This window comes from Sphaeramia orbicularis, chromosome 3 (assembly GCF_902148855.1).
Source record: "Sphaeramia orbicularis chromosome 3, fSphaOr1.1, whole genome shotgun sequence".
In the NCBI taxonomy this organism is placed as follows: Eukaryota; Metazoa; Chordata; class Actinopteri; order Kurtiformes; family Apogonidae; genus Sphaeramia; species Sphaeramia orbicularis.
In genome coordinates, this window is record NC_043959.1 from 57,982,432 (window position 1) to 58,002,338 (window position 19,907).

General features: G+C 35.2%; 1 protein-coding gene across 2 annotated transcripts; it reads left to right on the forward strand.

The window, feature by feature from the left end:
- Positions 1-1,866: 1,866 nt before the first annotated feature.
- psmd14 (proteasome 26S subunit, non-ATPase 14) lies at positions 1,867-8,118 on the forward strand. Of its 2 annotated transcripts, none has more exons than XM_030131047.1 (11): positions 1,867-1,995; positions 3,565-3,620; positions 3,937-4,008; positions 4,106-4,225; positions 4,449-4,519; positions 4,669-4,819; positions 6,274-6,381; positions 6,673-6,747; positions 6,838-6,963; positions 7,694-7,756; positions 7,941-8,118. In XM_030131047.1, the coding sequence occupies exons 2-11, from the start codon at positions 3,573-3,575 to the stop codon at positions 8,037-8,039; spliced, it is 933 nt and encodes a 310-aa protein (XP_029986907.1). In that variant the 5' UTR covers positions 1,867-1,995; positions 3,565-3,572; the 3' UTR covers positions 8,040-8,118. The 2 variants fall into 2 exon arrangements, with proteins under 2 accessions (XP_029986907.1, XP_029986908.1); XM_030131048.1 differs by having other exon boundaries at positions 1,893-2,000.
- The last annotated feature ends 11,789 nt before the right edge of the window (positions 8,119-19,907 follow it).

Genomic DNA, 19,907 nt, shown 5'->3' on the forward strand with positions numbered 1-19,907 from the left:
CTGGTAGTTAGTGGAATTGAGTCTTGCCTAGTGAGCTAATGAAGATCTGAGCTTGTGAAAACTTGTAAAATAAATAAATAAATAAATAAATAAAAAAATAAAAATAAAATAAAATAAAATAAATAAAAGACTTGGGAACTCTTGGAGCACATGCCACATTCATTCATTTTCTGAACCCGCTTTATCCTCACTAGGGTCACGGGGGTCACTTGGAGCCTATCCCAGCTACATAGGGGCGAAGGCGGGGTACACCCTGGACAAGTCGCCAGTTCATCGCAGGGCTGAACATATAGAGACAAACAATCACTCTCACATTCACACCTATGGGCAATTTAGATTAACCAATTAACCTATTAGTACATGTTTTTGGATTGTGGGAGGAAGCCGGAGTACCCGGAGAGAACCCACGCAGACACGGGGAGAACATGCAAACTCCACACAGAAAGGTCCCACCACCCGTCGACTAGTGTTCGAATCGAACCCAGGACCTTCTTGCTGTGAGGCACGGGTGCTAACCACTGCACCACCGTGTCGCCTTGTGGCACATGCCACAATTAAGGGAAATATGAAATAAAATATTTTAAGGAAACCTAGAAATTGCTTGAAAGCATATTAAATTACTTGAACGATTACCCCCCCCCCCCTTTTTTTTTTTTTTTTTTTTTTGTAGTTGTTGCATAAATAAAAAAATATTTCTTCCTTAAACTGATATAGAAAAGGCAGAGGTGAAACATGACTGAGTACAAATACAGTATGTTACAAACCTGTAATTCTATTGCTTCATCTTTTATGCATCATTTTTGTTTTCATTAAAAAAATATTAATTAGCATCATAGTGCACCCATCCAAAAACTGAAAAGAGGACTGATCTTAACCTACGTGGATGGAACAGTAGACATAACTGAGGCTGGGAGAAATAACAACCTTTTTCTTGAATATGCTGCAGAGCATAGTTCAAGGAATGAATGTGGATTTACAAAAGAAATGAAGTCGCCAGTACATGAACTGTGTTGTGTTCACATTGTTTCCTTTTAAGTTTGCCTTTTCAAAAGCCTGAAGAAATGTAGAAATAGTTTTCCACTTTTACTTGAGTAAAGACGTTGAATCAATGCCTATAATTTTACCAGAATATTTATTTGCACATGGAGGCTATCTGCAGTAAGAATGTGCACCTGTGCAGAATGTAAATAAACTGGTGCATAAAAATCGCCACAATGCAGGAAATAAATAGTTTGATGCTTAAATTTTTCTGAGGGAACTGGACATCTGAGAAGGACACTCAATCGCCCAAATTGGAATATAAAGACATTAAATTTGGAATTACAATGGAAAACAGAAAAAGAGAAACTATGTGTAACACTTTGATTATTATGGCCAAACAATTTATACATAAATGTAGATTTTTAAAGACCCCCCCACTATTCTTAATTTACAAAAATGAAATGACAAATTTCAAAAAGACATTAAGACATGTGAAAACCAAACAAGCTTTGATTGTATATGAAAATTTAAATTTGTTGATTCCTGACTAGACCTCTGACTTTGTTTTGATAATTATTTTATTTATTTTATTCAATTGTATTTTATTTTATGATGTTCTTTATTAATATTGTTCTCTTAAGTTTGAAAATGTTGCTCAGTCTGGAGAAAATAAGAATTTTTTGTATGAAAGTGGTGGAAATGTTTAACCAGATTTTGATTAATAAAGTTGTAAAAAAAAAAAAAAAAATTCTGAGGGAGGAGCCCAAGACCCCCCAATGCTCACCCAAACCTACCTCCTCGGTTATAATAGCAGTAATAATTCTAGTAAATGTGATGACTTTGGCGTCCTCCTGTGTCCTAATTTAGCAAATGCTGAACGAACCACAATATCTGACGTCATCAAAAGTGCGACGGAAGCAGGTTTTCTACAAATACGATTCTGGCTGATTCATTGTAGCAAGTTAATTTGCTCCGACTGGAAGAATAAAACCGACTCTGACAAACATCCGTAAGGTGAGGTGAGTTATAGCAACAACAGACTCGTCAGTATAAATAATACACGGTCGATATTTGTCTGTGTAGCCAAAAGTTACTTTAATGTTGCTTTTTTGTGTTGGAAGGCAGAGGATGAAGTTAGCATGAACAAGCTAAGTGCATGCTATCGCTAGTAGTGGCTACATATTTTTTATCACATGAAAGGAGCAATATGCCACAAAACGGTTAAATTGTCAGTTGGTAATATTACAACACTTATCCAATATTTCGTACTAAACTGTAGTGTGGAGTTATCGGCTGTTTAAGATGAGTTTACGTGATTCTGCGTAAACGAACTGAAGGCTATCTGTGAGTCAAGGTACGATCAAAACTTAAGTGTTTTACAAAATGAGAAACTGTAATAGATCGGAATCAGATCATTATAATCAGATTAGATATGTATTGAGTAGATCTTACTGTGTAAACCAAAAATGTTAGATTTTGTAAAGCCAAAGTTAACTTAATAATTTGTTGTTAATTCTGGCTAAATTGTATTTTTTGTACATGTATACTAGAATACTATTGTTGAAAGCTTTGTAACTTGGTTAGTTCAGTTTCACTGGTGCAGTTTATTATTGTTGCTGCATGCTGTCCTCCAGTTAACCTGTCAACACAACTGTCAGGACTTTATATGAAAAGACTTACATTCTGTTTAAATACATACCCATTAAAATATCCTCTCCAAGAACAAACTAAAGAGTACACTATAAAATGAGTAACTTTGAACTCACTGCTTTGTTGTAAAGAAATTTGTAATTTGTCTAAAATGAATACAGCTCTATGGATATTGAAATTTGAGTTTATGATTAATTGTCACATTATTTTTGTTCCTGAGCAATATTTTGCAGTGGTGATACAAATCAGAGCTGATGAACAGGGAGTTTATTATGTTCATAGTGTCAGTATAAGACTCACAAAAAGAAAATTTTTATTCCTGCATATTTTGATGTTGAAAAATTATTTTGGCATTTTGTATTTCTTGAAAGTTCTACTTCTAAATATTTGTTTGCCATGTTAAATAAATGTGATAGTTAAAAACTGCATCTCCACTTGCTTTTTTCATCTTTTCAGTTCCAAAACGTTGCCACTAAAGCATAAGAATAATTTATGATTTGATTCTTATTGTGATATTTGTTCCAAAATTCACTGGTGTAACAGTCTAATAATACTCATGCTTGTATAGTAGTATACTTATACTAGTTTTTCATTGATTCACACTTAGTGACAACAGATGAAAGATGTCATTAAAAGAGTTCTACTCAAAATGTGCATATAGATGGGAGCGAATTTATTCATTCTGTTAGTGTCACCCAGCTGTTTGTGTTGACTGAAGACAATAATCACGATATATGTCAAATACTCACCTTTGGCTGAAATGATGTCATAATTATATAAGACTTATGATGAGTTGGAGTATGGAATAGAATAAAATAAAATAAGAGTGAACACAGACTATGTTCAAACTCTTATGAGAATGATAAATATTATGTTATTGTTGCGTCAGCTGTGGCAAAGCACAGACTGATGGCTTCTTTCTTATGTTTAAAGATCCCAGTATGGACCGTCTGCTGAGGCTCGGAGGAGGAATGCCAGGGCTTGGCCAGGTAACACTAAGTTTGATCTGTTCATTGATGGAAACAATAAGAACTGGCTTCAAACAAAACATATTTAAGAAATGTAGTGTTTTTTTGTTTTTTTTTTTAAAACAATTTTCTAGTCAAATTGTTCCTTTCTAATCCAGTCTTTATCTTTATCCTAACCACACATTTACAAATATTAACCATAACATTACACAAAGCATATAACACAATAATCATTTCATCTATTGAGATCTGAGTTTAAAGTTGGATTATAGTGAATGACTGGAGCACCTACTGCATTTAAAAGGCTCTAAGCAATAAGTTTGGTTTGTCTTTCCAGGGCCCCCCGACAGATGCACCTGCAGTGGATACAGCTGAGCAGGTTTACATCTCCTCTTTGGCTCTGCTGAAGGTAAAGATACATCAACTGTACTTACCAGTTTTCCAAAAGGTGCTGCATTTATTTAAATCTTTGAAATAATTTTTCCCTCGTGTGGTCTTTGTTTCAGATGTTGAAGCATGGGCGTGCTGGTGTACCGATGGAAGTCATGGGGTTGATGCTGGGGGAATTTGTTGACGACTACACAGTGCGAGTTATTGACGTATTTGCCATGCCACAGTCAGGAACAGTATGTACTTCCATTAATAGATCAGATATAAAAATTTAATTCAACCACTCAGTAATAACTGATGTTTTTGTATAGCAGAGGTTATTAATTTTTTTAATTAAAATTTGAGGTGATAAATGCTCAATTTTATGCTGATGATATTATTTATCTTGTGCTATGTTTTGACTTTGCTTTTTTAAAAAATTTTTTTGCCTAGTGACATTTTTATTTATTTATCTTCCAGGGTGTGAGTGTTGAGGCGGTGGACCCTGTTTTCCAAGCCAAGATGTTGGACATGCTGAAGCAGACTGGCAGGTAAAAGTGCAAAACACATCTACAGTCCCCATATTTTGAAGAATTGACTTGGGAGACGTAACAAAAATGCAGCACCGAGTGGCGATATCAAAGACATAAAACTCATGTATTGAAATTCACACCATGATTGTTCTCTTCCTTTTCATCAGGCCTGAGATGGTGGTGGGCTGGTACCACAGTCACCCTGGTTTCGGCTGTTGGTTGTCTGGGGTTGACATCAATACACAGCAGAGCTTTGAAGCCCTGTCAGAGCGGGCCGTCGCAGTGGTGGTTGATCCTATTCAAAGTGTCAAAGGAAAGGTAAGGGTTTATGGCTGCAGCACGATACTCTCACTGGGTTTTGATGAGATTTATTTACTTTCCTGCACAGAGAATATACAGTACACCTCCCTATTAGCTTGAATATTAAAGGGGTCATATTTTGCTAAACCCACTTTAATTTGTCTTTGGTTCATTTATTTGTGTATTTGGACCCTAATAGTTCATAAAGTTTGAATTTGAACCTTCCAGGTGCTGCAAAGTTATCTTTATATTCATTCCAGAAAATTTCGAGTGGATTTCTACAACCTGTTTCAATTCCTGCTTAATTTATTACGTTTTATACTTTGTTATATCATGACATTTGCACATATAAAGTGAAGAATTGTGACAAGCATTTCTCCGAGAATGCCATAATTGTTTGTCAGCAGCAGCAGTTGTAGTAAAAACTGAAAATATGTCCAAACTTTGAGCAGATTACCTAAAATGTTCAGTTGTTGGTTGTATTAATGAACACAAGTGGCTGAATGGGACAGAAAACACGGTCAACAACCTGGAGGGGGTGGGGCATGAAGTGGCTCATTTGGATTTAAAGGGCCAGCGCTCAAAACGACCTTTCTGGTGTCATTACTCAGAAATAGGGTTGAAGATGGACCTGTGGAGTTGAATTAATGAAGAATTCAGACCCACGCATAGCATTTGTAGTTTATGTAGACCACAGGGAAATGTTTTAAAATGCATGATTCCATTTTAAAAAGCAAAATATGTCTCCTTAAAGATATATTTTCTGGGAAAGAGCTTTTTAGAAGTGGTGACATTGTAATTGCTCATTTACAATAGAAATGGACAACAGAAAATCCAAATGACAGCTTCCATTCCATAGAAATACCCATTTAATAGTAGTGTAGATATGATATTTTACAGTGGTGAGTTGCGAAATGTGTTCTGCTGAGTCTCTTGGCACCAAAGGTGTTAACTTGCAGTTTGAGTTTTTGTGAACTGTTTTACTGATGTTGACAAAATGACAACTTAAGTCATGTCAACTAAAAATGAGTTCACCTCATATCCATAGTGATGCCTTTACTGAAGAAATGAATAGAGGAAATGCCAGTGTCAGACAGATAAATGGAGCTGTCATGAATGATGAGCTCAGATAGACGAGGTGAAAACTGAACTGTCAGAAAATGATTCTGAGAGGATTGAAAATGAGAGAAATATTTGTTCACTTTAGCAGAAACTGGTTTTAGTATCAAGTTGTTGTTGGTGCCTTGATAGAAAAATGTGGCTGCATTGTTCATTCCATCCATAATCAGGTTTTTCATGTTTCTTCCGGTTCTCATTTAAATAAAAAGCTGCTTCCCTCCAGTTTTTGCTAGATTATGTATTTCTTGGTAATTCCTCCTTTACACACTTTTCTTCATACAAGATTAGATAAATGATAAGCAGATAAAGAGCGTTTCCACTGGTGCTGTGCATAATCCTGTCATCTTCCACAGGTTGTTATTGATGCCTTTAGATTGATCAATGCCAACATGATGGTGCTGGGACATGAACCAAGACAAACCACATCAAATCTGGGTCACCTGAACAAGCCGTCCATCCAGGTAACACATTGTAAATGATATCAGAACTTTGATTCAATGTGCATGTCTGTTGAAACATCTAAAAATGTTCCAACCGTGATGGGTTTTCACTTGAAGAGCATCTATACAACACTGATTTACTTTGAAATGTCTAAACATAGGAAAGTCCACCAGAAGCAAAATATACATAAATATCAGGACATTTGTTCTCTGACTCTCAGTGAAATAGTCTTACTAATATTGGGGATTTGTCACTTAATGAATGAATGTTCTGTGTTTACTATTTTACCTATTCTAACTTCTCCTTCTTAGGCTTTAATTCATGGACTTAACAGACACTACTACTCCATCACCATCAATTACAGGAAAAACGAGCTGGAGCAAAAGGTTTGACTGATAAAACACTTTTTTAACTTTTTCAGATGCATGGTTTTTCATTTGGAGGAAACAAAAAACATATCTTTGATTATTCTTTAGATGCTGTTGAACCTGCATAAGAAGAGCTGGATGGAGGGCCTGACCCTGCAGGACTACAGCGAGCACTGCAAGCTCAACGAGACCATTGTCAAAGAAATGCTGGAGCTCGCCAAGAACTACAATAAGGTGAGAGAATGAAGGCAAAATGTTCTCCTTAAAAGCATGCATCCAGCATTTTCTAGAGAACTCGTTTCTCAAGCAAAGAAAATTTCAACAAGTGGTGCCAGGCACAACAAACCCCGCCCTTCGTATGCATTGTAGCTTATTTTGGCATTGATCCAGCTGATGTCAGTATATCAGTTGCTTCTATATATGTGCCAAGTTTGAGGTAAATTGAAACAAAATTGATGTTTTTATAGATGTGAAATTTCGCCCATTATAAGTAAATGGGAGGAGAAAGCGATGTAAAAAAATTCATAAAAAATTTTAACTTTTCCCAAAATGTAATCGCATCTATTCTGGGTCACTGGCAGTCTATAAACTCAATTTGGTATGAATTCAACCAATAGTTTTGCTGCTACAGACATGTGAAATTTTGCCCATTATGACTAAATAGGGGAAAAAAAAAAAGATTTTAAAAATTCCTAAAAAATTAGAACCTTGACCTACTTTTCCCAAAATGTAATCAGATCTATTCTGAATCACTGGCGATCTATAAACTGACTTTGGTATGAATTCGACCAATAGTTTTGCTGCCGGAGTGTTAACAACCAAATGAACCAAACCAAAAACAATAGCCCTTTCCTTCTCTTCAGGGGGTGGGGTAATAAACACAGGATATGAACAGATATACCAATAAAGAGTCTGTTTTTAAGACATGCTTATCTGATATGTTGACAAATTGTTTTCATCGCAGGCTGTTGAAGAAGAGGACAAAATGACCCCAGAGCAGCTGGCAATCAAGAATGTTGGAAAACAGGTAACACAACAATATCAGTCACATACAAATATTTTCATCTTTACTATGAAGATGTTAGAGGAAAATGGTTTTCTCAATGGAGGCTTTTAAGAAAATAGTAAAAACCAATCATGTCAATGCAGCATTTGTATTTGGTTGAAATGTCTGATTTTTGTCATTTCTTCTTTGTTGTAAATTCTTGCAGGATCCCAAGAGGCACCTGGAGGAGCACGTAGATGTTTTAATGACATCCAACATTGTCCAGTGCCTAGCAGCCATGTTGGATACTGTAGTTTTCCAGTGACGGCCCTGTGTATAAGTGTGAATATTACAACTCTTGTTTTCTTTTATATGAAAATAAATGTATGTGTATGAAATAATGACCATTGGCTTGTCTGATCTGAGTGGGATCTCATAATTTATACATTTTATTTTACTGTCCAAGGAGCGAGTTTGATAAACATGAGTTAAAGCCAAGGTCTGTCTGAGGAGAACTGCACATACTGAACACGAAGATACCCCTTAATGTAAAAGAAGGGGTGTAAAACTCACTTTAGAGACTGCCTATATAATGGGGAATATTGGGAACTCTTCAAGTAAATTAATTCTTGTAGAAGTCTGCCGAATATTTTCTGGTTGACTTTTCCACTCTTTTGTATCAGATTCTTTCCCTTTCATCCATACATCACAAACAGGTAGAAATCTGCTCTGTATTTTCATATGCTGCTCATTCATAATAAAAAGGATCTGCCCTAAGTTACTGAAGAAATGAATATTATGTACATTTATTTAATCCAACCACACGGTGGTGCAGGAGACACACTAGAAGTGGACAGAAATAGGACCAATGGCCCTGTAGCTTACCGGCCAAATGAAAAGCTTTGGGAAATGTATGCAAATGCCATTTATTCTCACCCAGTTCTGTGTATTTATTCTATTACAGAAATAGCCCATGTTTTGCTCATATTCTAATCAGATCTATAAAAAATTCAAATTCCAACTTGATATCATTGATACTGATTTATTGGATCAATCCACTTCCTATCTGTTATAATGGGAAAATTTTTCAAAGTCGCACCAAATCCAGAATCAGATCTGGATCAAAATAATTTCAATACCTTGTGTTGACATCATCATACAGAAGCTGTATACCAGGTTTGAAGTCAATCAGAACTGGAGTTTCAGAGAAAAAGACGATTGAAATTTTTTCCCCATAAGAGCCCATGTTAAATTTTCTGTAAGTTCCCGGATCCAGAAGAAGATCCTGATCAGCATGTGGACATTATGTTTTGGTCATCTCCCCATCATGACTGGACTGTAGAAATTTACACTGGATATCATTTATATTTACTGAGTTATTGCATCCATCCACTTCCTATCTCTTATAATGGGGACATTTTTCAAAGTGGCACCAAATCCAGAATCAGATCCGGATCCAAATAATTTCACTAACTTTTGTTGACATCATCATAAAGAAGCTGTATACCAAGTTTGAAGTCAATCGCAATTGTAGTTTCGGAGATGAAGATGATTGAAATGTTTGTAATGGACGACAGATGCCGGATACCACATGACGACAGGAGCTTATGGCCTGTTGGTCAAAAAACTAAAAACTAATAGTGGACATGATTCATTTTCTTCATAGTTTAATTCTTTCATGTGTTCATTGCGTGGTTGAAGGTTGAGTGAAGTATGTCATTCCACTTGTTTAATTACACTGGGTTACAAAAAAATGTTTTTTGCTAGTTGTCTAGGTTTTTTCAACTGAATTAGGACCATTTTGCACCGCTAAATCCAAAACATGACATCTGTTTTTCTCAATCAGGTCAGGTTTTTTTGCTAATTTGATTTTGAAAAATTTGATCTTCTCACAATCTGCACCCAAACTTTATCTTGGTCACCAAGTTTAATACCAAAATAAGATTGGTAAGCACACTTTACGAAACTTGTGACTTGATTCCTGTTAGGTACAATGGTGTATTCACCGCAGATGTAGCAGAATACGTCAGGCTTATTTTTGCAAGATCTTCTAGTCGAAGCCATTTCATTCACCTGTAATATCAAAAAAAACATTAATCATAAATTGGCAAAAGTAAAATCTTCAGAACTCGTTTCTTGCAAGAAATATGAAAGAATTTTGTATCATATGATGTGAAAATGCCCATAAATGTGAGCAAGAATGTTAAAAAGTCAATATGTAGCATAGTTCAGAAAGTTGACCTGATTGAGCAAAATGAATGTGATTTTTGGATTCAGCACCAAAATGATCCTAAATCAGCTCAAAAAACTTAAACAATAAATTTGTTGTTGACCAGTGTAATTAAGCTGTTAAAACATATTAAGAGATGGGAGTAAGTCACACATCCAAGAAACACGCAGGTCTCCGTTGTGAACCTCTAAGTTTCAAGTAAGTTCAAGTTCTGTGGTGAAAGACGAGTCAAATCTTTATTCAGGTCAAACGAGGAACTCTGAAATTAAAATATAACCCAACTGGTCTGAAAGCTATTAAAATGACAACAGGTTTGTGTGTGCACTGAGTGTACACTTTGACCTTTGACACTACACTTAGCTGATGGTACTTTTACTTGTAGTTGTGAAGTATTTTCAGTGTGTATATAAGTTTTACTGAGACCAATGACCTTAAACTCCACCCACATATATTACTCTCTTTGTTATTATATCAAACTATGAACATGTCTTCCATCTTCTTTTCCTTTGGGCTGTTCCCTTCAGGGGTCACCGCAGCAAATCATCTTCCTCCATTTAACCCTATCCTTTATTTTCTACATCCTCTTTTCTCACACCAACTACCTTCATGTCCTCTTTCACTACATCCATAAATCTGGTCTTGGGTCTTCCTCTAGACCTGCCTATGCTTCCACTAAAACTGTTTTTCAACCTTGGGGTCAGGACCCCACGTGGGGTCGCCTGAAATTTCTAGTAATTGATAAAAATAAAAAATGTACTAATAAAAATATATGGTGAGTTGAGAGAGACAATCCCAGTCCATAAAAGATGTGACAAACTGTGAGTCTGAAACTGCAGCACTGTGGTTCTGTTTATCTGTCAAATGTTCATTGTGGTCAGTTTCAGATGCTGCAGCTCTTTCATAATTCATAGTTTAAGTTCTTGTTTGTTCAGTATTAATTGTCCTCCTTGTAAATCCAAGCTGGACTGACTGTACATATCCTGACCAAGGAAAATCAAATTCTCACTTTGTGCAGTAATCTACACCTGGATTTACTGCCTCCGTTCATAATAATATACATTATATCAACTAAATGTCATCTAAAATTAATGTTTATTTGCAACATAGCATAGCAAACTATTACATGATCAAAAACAAATTAATTTTTAGCAAAAAAAGAAGTCTCCTAATTTGAATGCCTGGGGTCATCAGAAATTTGTAAAGTTAAAATGGAGTCATGAGTCAAAAAAGGTTTGGAAATCACTGAACTAAAATATTCGCTGTCCCTCCTCTGTACATGTCCAAACCATCTCAGTCTGGCCTCTCTGACTTTTTCTCCAAAACATCTAACATGTTGTTCCTCTGATGTTTTCATTCCTGATCTAATCCATCCTGGTCAGTTCCAAAGAGAACCTGATCATCTGAACCAGCTCTGCCTCTTGTCTTTTCCTCAGATCCACTGTCTTTAACCCATACGACATGGCTGCTCTCACCACTGTCTTCTACACCTTTCCTTTCATTCTTGCTGACACTTTTCTCCACCCATTCCAACCTGCTTGCACATGCTTCTTCACCTATTTCCACACTCACCGTTGTTCTGGCCTGTTGACCCTAAATACCTAAAATCCATATTTCTGCTCCCTATAATTTCACTGTTCCACTTCGGTCCCTCTCCTTCACACACATACATTTTCTGTATGAAAATGTCTTCCAACTATTTTATTTTATTTTTTTCAGCGTAGCTAAATACTGACCTGTCAGTGTGTCTCTGAGCAGGACGCCCTGTTAGGTCAAATCAGATAAAAATGAAGTTGAGTCTTTCATCGGTGTTTGTCAAATACATCCCCTAACTCTGTAAATAAAACGTATTTTACAGACTTTTAAAATAGTGTTAGATATTAGGACTAAATAATGAAAGGACTGATAATGATGTGCATTTATTTTTGTGTTTGATGTGCAAAACATGGAAACAGATCATGATTCACTGTTTTTTGTTCTCTGTAAACGCTGATTAGGAGTACTTCCCTTTATTGTCTAATACTGTAAGCACAAAGACTGTTACTTGGAAAACAGCTGATGGTGCTTACATTTTTCCTGTGAAAACAGCTGATTGGTCTTTTCTTAATGCAGCCTACGTATATAAGTTACAACAGATGCACGTCATATTCAAGTGACTCCTCCACTGAGTAAAATAATTGTACTGAATTTGTCCCTTTCATACCTGTCAAACTGAAGTTATACTGGTTACACTGACAGGAAAAAACTATGTGAACCTTCTGAAACTGCCTCGTTTTCATAAACTGGTCATAAAATGGGATCTTTTTCCCGCAGCAATGTGAGCGTTTAATAGCTGCGTTCAATAAAGACATGAAATATTTTATGTTTTTGTTTGATATTCAGCTAAAGACACTGAGTTTGTCTGTACTTGTGGCTCAAATGCTGATCAGATCACATTTTATGATCAATATATGCACTATATTTTAAAGAGTGCACATGCTTTTTCTCACCACTGTACAAACCTGTTACATACATACTATACATCATTTGCTTTTAACAGAGAACGCTGCACAAGTAATAAGATTTACTGATCACTCTGAGATTTATAGATTATCAAAAACAGTCTTTCACTGTAAAAGTGAATATTCTTTCCATAAACTGTGCCTATCAGCCAGTTTTGTTCTTTATTTAGTACCCTGCCCCCCGAAGGGGAGGAGGGTATTGTTTTTGGTTCATTTTGTTTTGTTTGTTTCTTTTTTTGTTAACACTCTAGCAGCAAAACTATTGGTTGAATTCATACCAAACTGGGTTTATAGATTGCCAGTGACCCAGAATAGATGTGATTACATTTTGGGAAAAGTAGGTCAAAGTTCAAATTTTTAATGACTTTTTAAAATCTTCTTTTTTTCCCCCCAAATACTTATAATGGGCAAAATTTCACATGCCTATAGAAACACCAATTTTGTTTCAATGTACTTCCAACTTGACACATATATAGAAGCAATTGATATGCTGACATCAGCACATGCACAGACATGATGACGTCAGCTGGATCGAGGCCAAAATGAGCGACAGTATGTTCAAGGGGCGGGGTCTGTTGTGCCTGGCACCACTTGTTTATTTATTTATTTATTTAATTAATTAATTAAACCTGTCTTATTCAAGGATTTGGCCTCCAGTATGGATGTACTGGGTGCCATGAGTTGCTTGACAGTTTTGATCTAAGAGGGTTTTGAACCTTAGATCATCTCCCCCTATTGGCTGGATTTTATTACTGTTCTAACTTTATTGCAGTTTGATGAAGAACTCTCCTTAATGGGCTCGGCGGACCTCAGCCAGCGGTTCAGCTCCAGTGACAGCAGAGAACATGGAGCATATGGTTTATCTCCGCTGTGTCCGGTACACACAGAGTAGACAAAGAGCTAGAACAGACGTGGCCCCCTGCCATTATATCAACTGTAAGGGTCTTCAGGTTACATCAGTTTTGTTCCTGACTAAACTTTTTGCAACCCACACAGGAGGAAATGAATGTGGATGTTGAAGGGTGCGAAATGAAACGCCTCCCTTAAGGTCCTGCAGGGATGACAAAGTGTGTCTGCCAAAGTACTTATGGTAAATACATGACCTTATATTCTGGGAAATGGAAAAATCTGAATCTAAGTCTAAATGTATACAGGTTTTGACCAAGTTGTATAAGAGTCTGTAGTCTTCCTTCACATCCTTTGTCCTTTATTGGACATGAAGACAACTTTTTCTACGGATGTTTTAAAGAACAGTTAAAACAGAACTGTGTTCAATGCTGCAAGGAAGGAATTCTGATCAACTTCCTCTGACTGAAGCCACACATATATGTAATTAATGCTGTTCTTTATCTCTTGTGCTATTGTAGTTTTTATTTTTACCACTGTTGGTATGTAACACCACCAGGAATGTACTTTGTTTCTATTTTTCACACACACATTTTGGTTATGCAATGTAAATACGGTCAAATGAGTTCATTCTAATTTGGTATAGGCTTATTTTTTTGTTCATTGTTCTGGCTTGAAGTCAAAGGACAGGAGTGAGTATTTAAAATGTTATTATGTTCAGTTGTTTGATGATGAGAATGGGGGTGGGATTAAATACCTTTTTCTTCTTCCCACTCCTTTTTGGGTGTAGATGAATGATTTTTGGAATTTTTAACTTGCATGTATTCTGTAAATGCTTGAAATAAACAAATGAATGAAATGAACTTATAAGAAAGAATAAAACTGAAACTTTACACTTAGTCTCAAGGGGTGATGTACAGACATTCTTTTCTCCAGTAGGAAGGCAGATGCTTGTGTAAAAAATAAATGTTCTGGGCCAAAAAGAGATGAACATTTAATGAATATTTTGCTGGTGGCCTGTAAAAAGACTATTACCAGGAAATGGCTATCACAGGAGAGCCCAACTCTAACTGGATGGATGGAAGTCACAATGGACATTTATAAGTAAGTAAGTAAAGTAAGTAAGTACATTTTATTTATGGAGCACTTTTCACAGACAGAGTCACAAAGTGTATTTTCTATAAAATAGAAAAGATCACAGCATTTGTTAATCACAAATTGGGGAAATTTGCTTCATACTGGGAAAACTGGGTTAACTATGTCATACCCTATGGGCCTGATTTTGTTTTCGCAAATCAGTGATTGTGCTGAATGGAAAAGATCACTCCCTACTTGTTCACATTTTTTTGGGTCTTTTTTTTCTTTCTTTTATTTGGTTATTTGACGTAAAACAAAAATATTATTCAGACATTTAGAGCAGACAACAGATATATGCTATATGTACATGTGACTTACTGAATGTGAATGTTTGATACTGAATGTCAATAATAAATAAAAAAATATTAATAAGTAAATACATACATACATACATACATACACACATGCACACATACATACATACATACATACATACATACACACACACACACACACACACACACACATGCACACATGCACACATACATACATACATACATACATACATACATACATACATACATACATACATACATACAGAAATAAATGTTCTTAAATGTTCTGAAAGCCTATGAGTATTTTAATAAGAAGACAGAAAATAAAACAAACAAACAAACAAACAAAAAAACACAGAAGCCAAAATCAGGTTCTGGGCCCACAAAAGATATCAAATAAACGAACTGAACTCAGGTCAGTTTAAAGTAACTTAAAAATCCAACTGAACTAAGATGAAGAGGCAGAACAGAACACAACTGACTCAACAGACAAACACAAAGGGGGTGATATATACTGGATAACAGAACCACTTAACACTGAATAACTACCACATATCTAACAGCACAGTTCATGAAGCCAAAATGGGAATCCAAAGTTTAAGCATCACAAATCATCAGTCGTCAGTCTAAACTAAACAGCCCATATCCTCTGTCATGGCTGTGGTTTGGTACGGCCTCAGTGGTGCTTTGTGCATATCACTATCCTCATAGCATATTTTTGACCAAATTGTGAAATCTGCATAACTTTTCTCTCCTAACATTGCTGCGTCATTTTGCATCATTGGCTGTGTCCTGAAAAAAATATGACTTAGGCAATTATGGTTAAAGGTTTATAGCATCTGAACCCTCTGGTCCATCTTCTACTCGTACCCAAGGAAGGTGGTCACATGGATCTGCCAGCGCTGGTAACAGAAGCAAGAATTAGACAATACAGAAATTAATTTAACATAATTTTAGATTGATTAACCCTTTCATGCATACTGGTCACTATAGTGGACAATTATTCTCCAGCTGTTCTCTTGTATATTCATGGGTTTTGCTGTTTTAGTTCCATACGAGCCAACACAGTGGACACTTATGCATCTTCCCATAGACTGTCATTCATACAGTTACTGTAACTATGCTGTTCTTGATAAACCTAATCTGCAGTAACTTGTTTTATTTTAAATCAATTGCTAATTGTTATTAGACTGTAATTAACAGTTTTTTGTTTTTTTTTTTAAACAAAAAGTAATTTTTTTTTGCATATTATCTTCATAAAGTGAATGATAAATGTTTGTATTGCATAGTTTTCCATATCACTTTCTGATATTAGTTTTTAATTCATGTTACTTTGCTTCAAAAATTTAATGCATGGTGTCCGGCTGAGTGGACATTTTTGTAACATCTTAAAAAAAATAAAAAAAAATAAACAAAGCTCAATCGCATTGTTTTTTTCATGCCTATAGAGGAATAAAAACACTCAGGAAAAATATCTTTGCCAAGGTTCTCATAATTCATGCATGAAAGGGTTAAGCTAAAGTGAATGAAATGTGCTGCTTACAAATAGAACTAATGTATGAGGAAGAGTCAGAAAGTCCTCCGTCAAACGTAATAAAAAAGTTTATTTATCAAAATAGCAAAATTATTTTTCCACATGAGTTCCATTAAAGTCTAAACACTTTTGCAATCTATGTTTCCATCAGTAGATTCCTTCTTTGCAGGACTGCTGAGGCTATGCACTGCGCATTTTGAAATGATATTTGTTAGAGAATTTTTTGACTTTCCCCTGTATTTTCAACAAAACAGATAAATCTACAACAGGGAGTTCTGGAACAACTTCATCTACTTCTAAGGTGTGTGGAGAGAGAAAACTTGCTGAAGGTCGTGAACTCTTGCCTGGGAAGGAGAAGTTGTAACACTTTGGACGTGAAACAGAAATGGGGAAAAAGAACGAGGAATTGCTGTCTCAGAGGAGGAATGGGTAATTATCTGGAGAATTCTACAGTCAGCCACTTCTTCAAGAATTTGGAGGGAACATTGCCAGAAAAATACAATTAGATTTTTCATAACTCCTAAAATTACAGCTAAATATGTGTCCAGAGGTCAGCCTTGTTGGAGAGAATGTGGAGATGTGAATGTAAATCATGTACATGTCTTTTGGTTATGTCCTAAACTTGCATCTTCTGGGATTATGTATATTCAACACATGTTAAGATACTGGGTTATGCAATCCCTAAAACATGTTTGGTGATGTATTTCAGATATTGTATTAGTAATAATGTAATTAAAAATGATACATATTTGTTAAAAAAATACTATTAGTAGCCTGTAAAAAAGGCTATTACCAACAAATGATGCAGATTAGAACCACCTATAAGTAACGACTGGCTTCAAATTGTGAATGGAATATTTGAGATGGAGATTCTGACCCATAGATCAAGAACTCAAGTAAAGCAGTGTCAAGATAAATGGGGCAAATGGACAGTTTTCATTTTAACATCACATTACTAAAACCAATTATTAGTCACATTTTTTTTTAAGGTCAATGTATCCCAAATGTCCCTTATTGTATTATTATTATTGTATTGTACAAAATTCAAAACAATAAAAATAAAGCAACAAAAAAAGAACTCTTACCTCACATGTTCACTATAACAGTTTTATTTGACTTTAAATGCAGACCGGTGTGTTTTGGCCGGCAGCTGAAAAAACGCATTATGCTGGTTGTGTGTTTCCTGATGGCCCAACAAATGCCGGAGTTCTTAACCTGACACAAACTAGATAAAATATAATTCATGAAGTTAGGAACTACTTGTCTTCATTTAGGTGCAATATGAGTGTAAAGTGTCAAATTATAACAAATAGTTAGAAAACATTAATGTATTAGTGTGTGAGCATTAACCCTTTCATGCATAGGCCACTCCAGTGGACAGTTCTTCTCCAGCTGTTCTCTTGTATATTCATGGGTTTTGTTGTTTTAGTTCCGTATCAGCCAACACAGTGGACACTTACGCACCATCCCATACACTGACATTCAGACCATTACTGTAACTTTGCTGTTCCTGATAAACCTGATCTGCACTAACATGTTTTAGTGTAAATCAATTGCTATTTGTTAGACAAGAAGTTTTTTTTTGCATATTATCTCCATGAAGTGAGTAATTACTAGCATTAGAATATGTTAAAATGTGAGAAGACATCAGATTAGCAGCATTAAAAATGTTTTTATGTCATTGTTTTCATATCACTTTCTGATATTGGGTTTTAAACATGTGTTTCTTTACTTCAAAAATTAAATGCATGGATATTTTTGTAACTCCATAGGAAAAAAAAAAAACTCGATTGCATTGTTTTTTTCATGCCTAAGGAGGAATAAAAACACTGAAGAAAAAAATCTTGCCTAAGGTTCTCACAATTTATGCATGAAAGGGTTAAAACCATCTTTAAGTCGTGTGGCTGCAGGTTCAGCCATCACAACAGCAACATTTTACTGACCGTTTCTGCAAAGGTAACTGGACCTGACATCATGTTGCTTCTTCAGAGGCAATAAACAGCTATATGCTGCAGATACTGAATATTAACTTTGCACTAATGTGAACATCACCTTTAATGTCAGCAACAGAACTCATAAAATGAGGTCTTTTCTGTGTGATCTGGTGACCCTTTCATGTTTGTTTCCTTTTTTTTGTCCCTTACATTGTTTTTGTCATTTTCATCTTGATCCATTTTATTGTGTGTGATGTGAACCGCTGGATAAAACAACAGATGGTGTTTCTGTTACTGTTTCATACATTCAGACTGAAATCAGTCTTGATGTTGGGAAGATACACAATGATGCCAGTAAAAATTGTTGATAATTCTCCTCAAATGCATTAAAATTAAAATAATGAGTCTGTTTTTACAAGAGGAGTAGGAAGTATAGTGTTCATGTAAAAAAAATATAAGGATCACAAATAAAGACATTTAAAAACTCTACTTAACGGCAAAATCAAAGTATTTTTACTTTATTACTTCCTATATCTGTACATATAGTATTTTTGTGTAGTTTAATCTAAAGTTATGTAACCAAATACAAACTGATTAAGCAAACCATATGAGAAAAAAATGTATTGGAGTAAAAAAAAAAATCCTCTAAGGGTGTTCCATAGCCTTTCTCAGGTACATGTGAGCCTATGTAAATATAAGTAAATAACTGTTTATGAAGCTAATGAAGATTATAAGAAGCTAAAGCTGAACCTCATTTACAATGATGTCAAGTGACACTTCAAATGACATAAAAAATGAATGTACAAAATAAAACAAAAAGTGAAATTAAAGTGTTTAAATAGTTTTAATGAAGGTAAAGGGATAAAATGAATAAATTATTGGACACAGGTTCAGATAAAAGATGAGTAATAGTTGCAATAGAATTGAGTTTAACCCATGAAGACCCAAACAGCCACTGATGACCAAAACCATCTACTGATCTAAACTGTTTAATACCTGCTGATCCACTAATCCTATCAAAACATGTAAATAACACTGGGTTACAAAAAAAATGTTTTTTGCAAGCTGTCTAGGTTTTTTCAACTGAATTAGGACCATTTTGCACCACTAAATCAAAAAATGACATCTATTTTTTTTTTGCTAATTTGATTTTGAAAAATTTGATCTTCTCACAAAACATAATAATTAATACCAAAATCAGATTGGTAAGCACACTTTATGAAACTTGTGACTTGATTCCTGTTAGGTACAATGGTGTATTCACCGCAGATGTAGCAGAATACATCAGGCTTATTTTTGCAAGATCTTCTAGTCGAAGCCATTTCATTCACCTGTAATGTTAAAAAAAACATTAATCATAAATTGGCAAAAGTAAAATCTTCAGAACTTGTTTCTTGCAAGAAATATGAAAGAATTTTGTATCATATGATGTGAAAATGCCCATAAATGTAAGCAAAAATGTTAAAAAGCCAATATGCAGCATAGTTCAGAAAGTTGACCTGATTGAGCAAAATTAATGTGATTTTTGGATTCAGCACCAAAATGATCCTAAATCAGCTCAAAAAACTTAAACAATAAATTTGTTGTTGACCAGTGTAATTGGTGTAAAATACAGTTTGTCATCTTTTCATGGTCATCAGATGTGACCCATTTGGACGTTCAGTGAACATGTAGTTGTGAACATGGAAACACCGTCATCTTCTACAACATTGATTCACCAGTAAAACCCATGGAGTTAG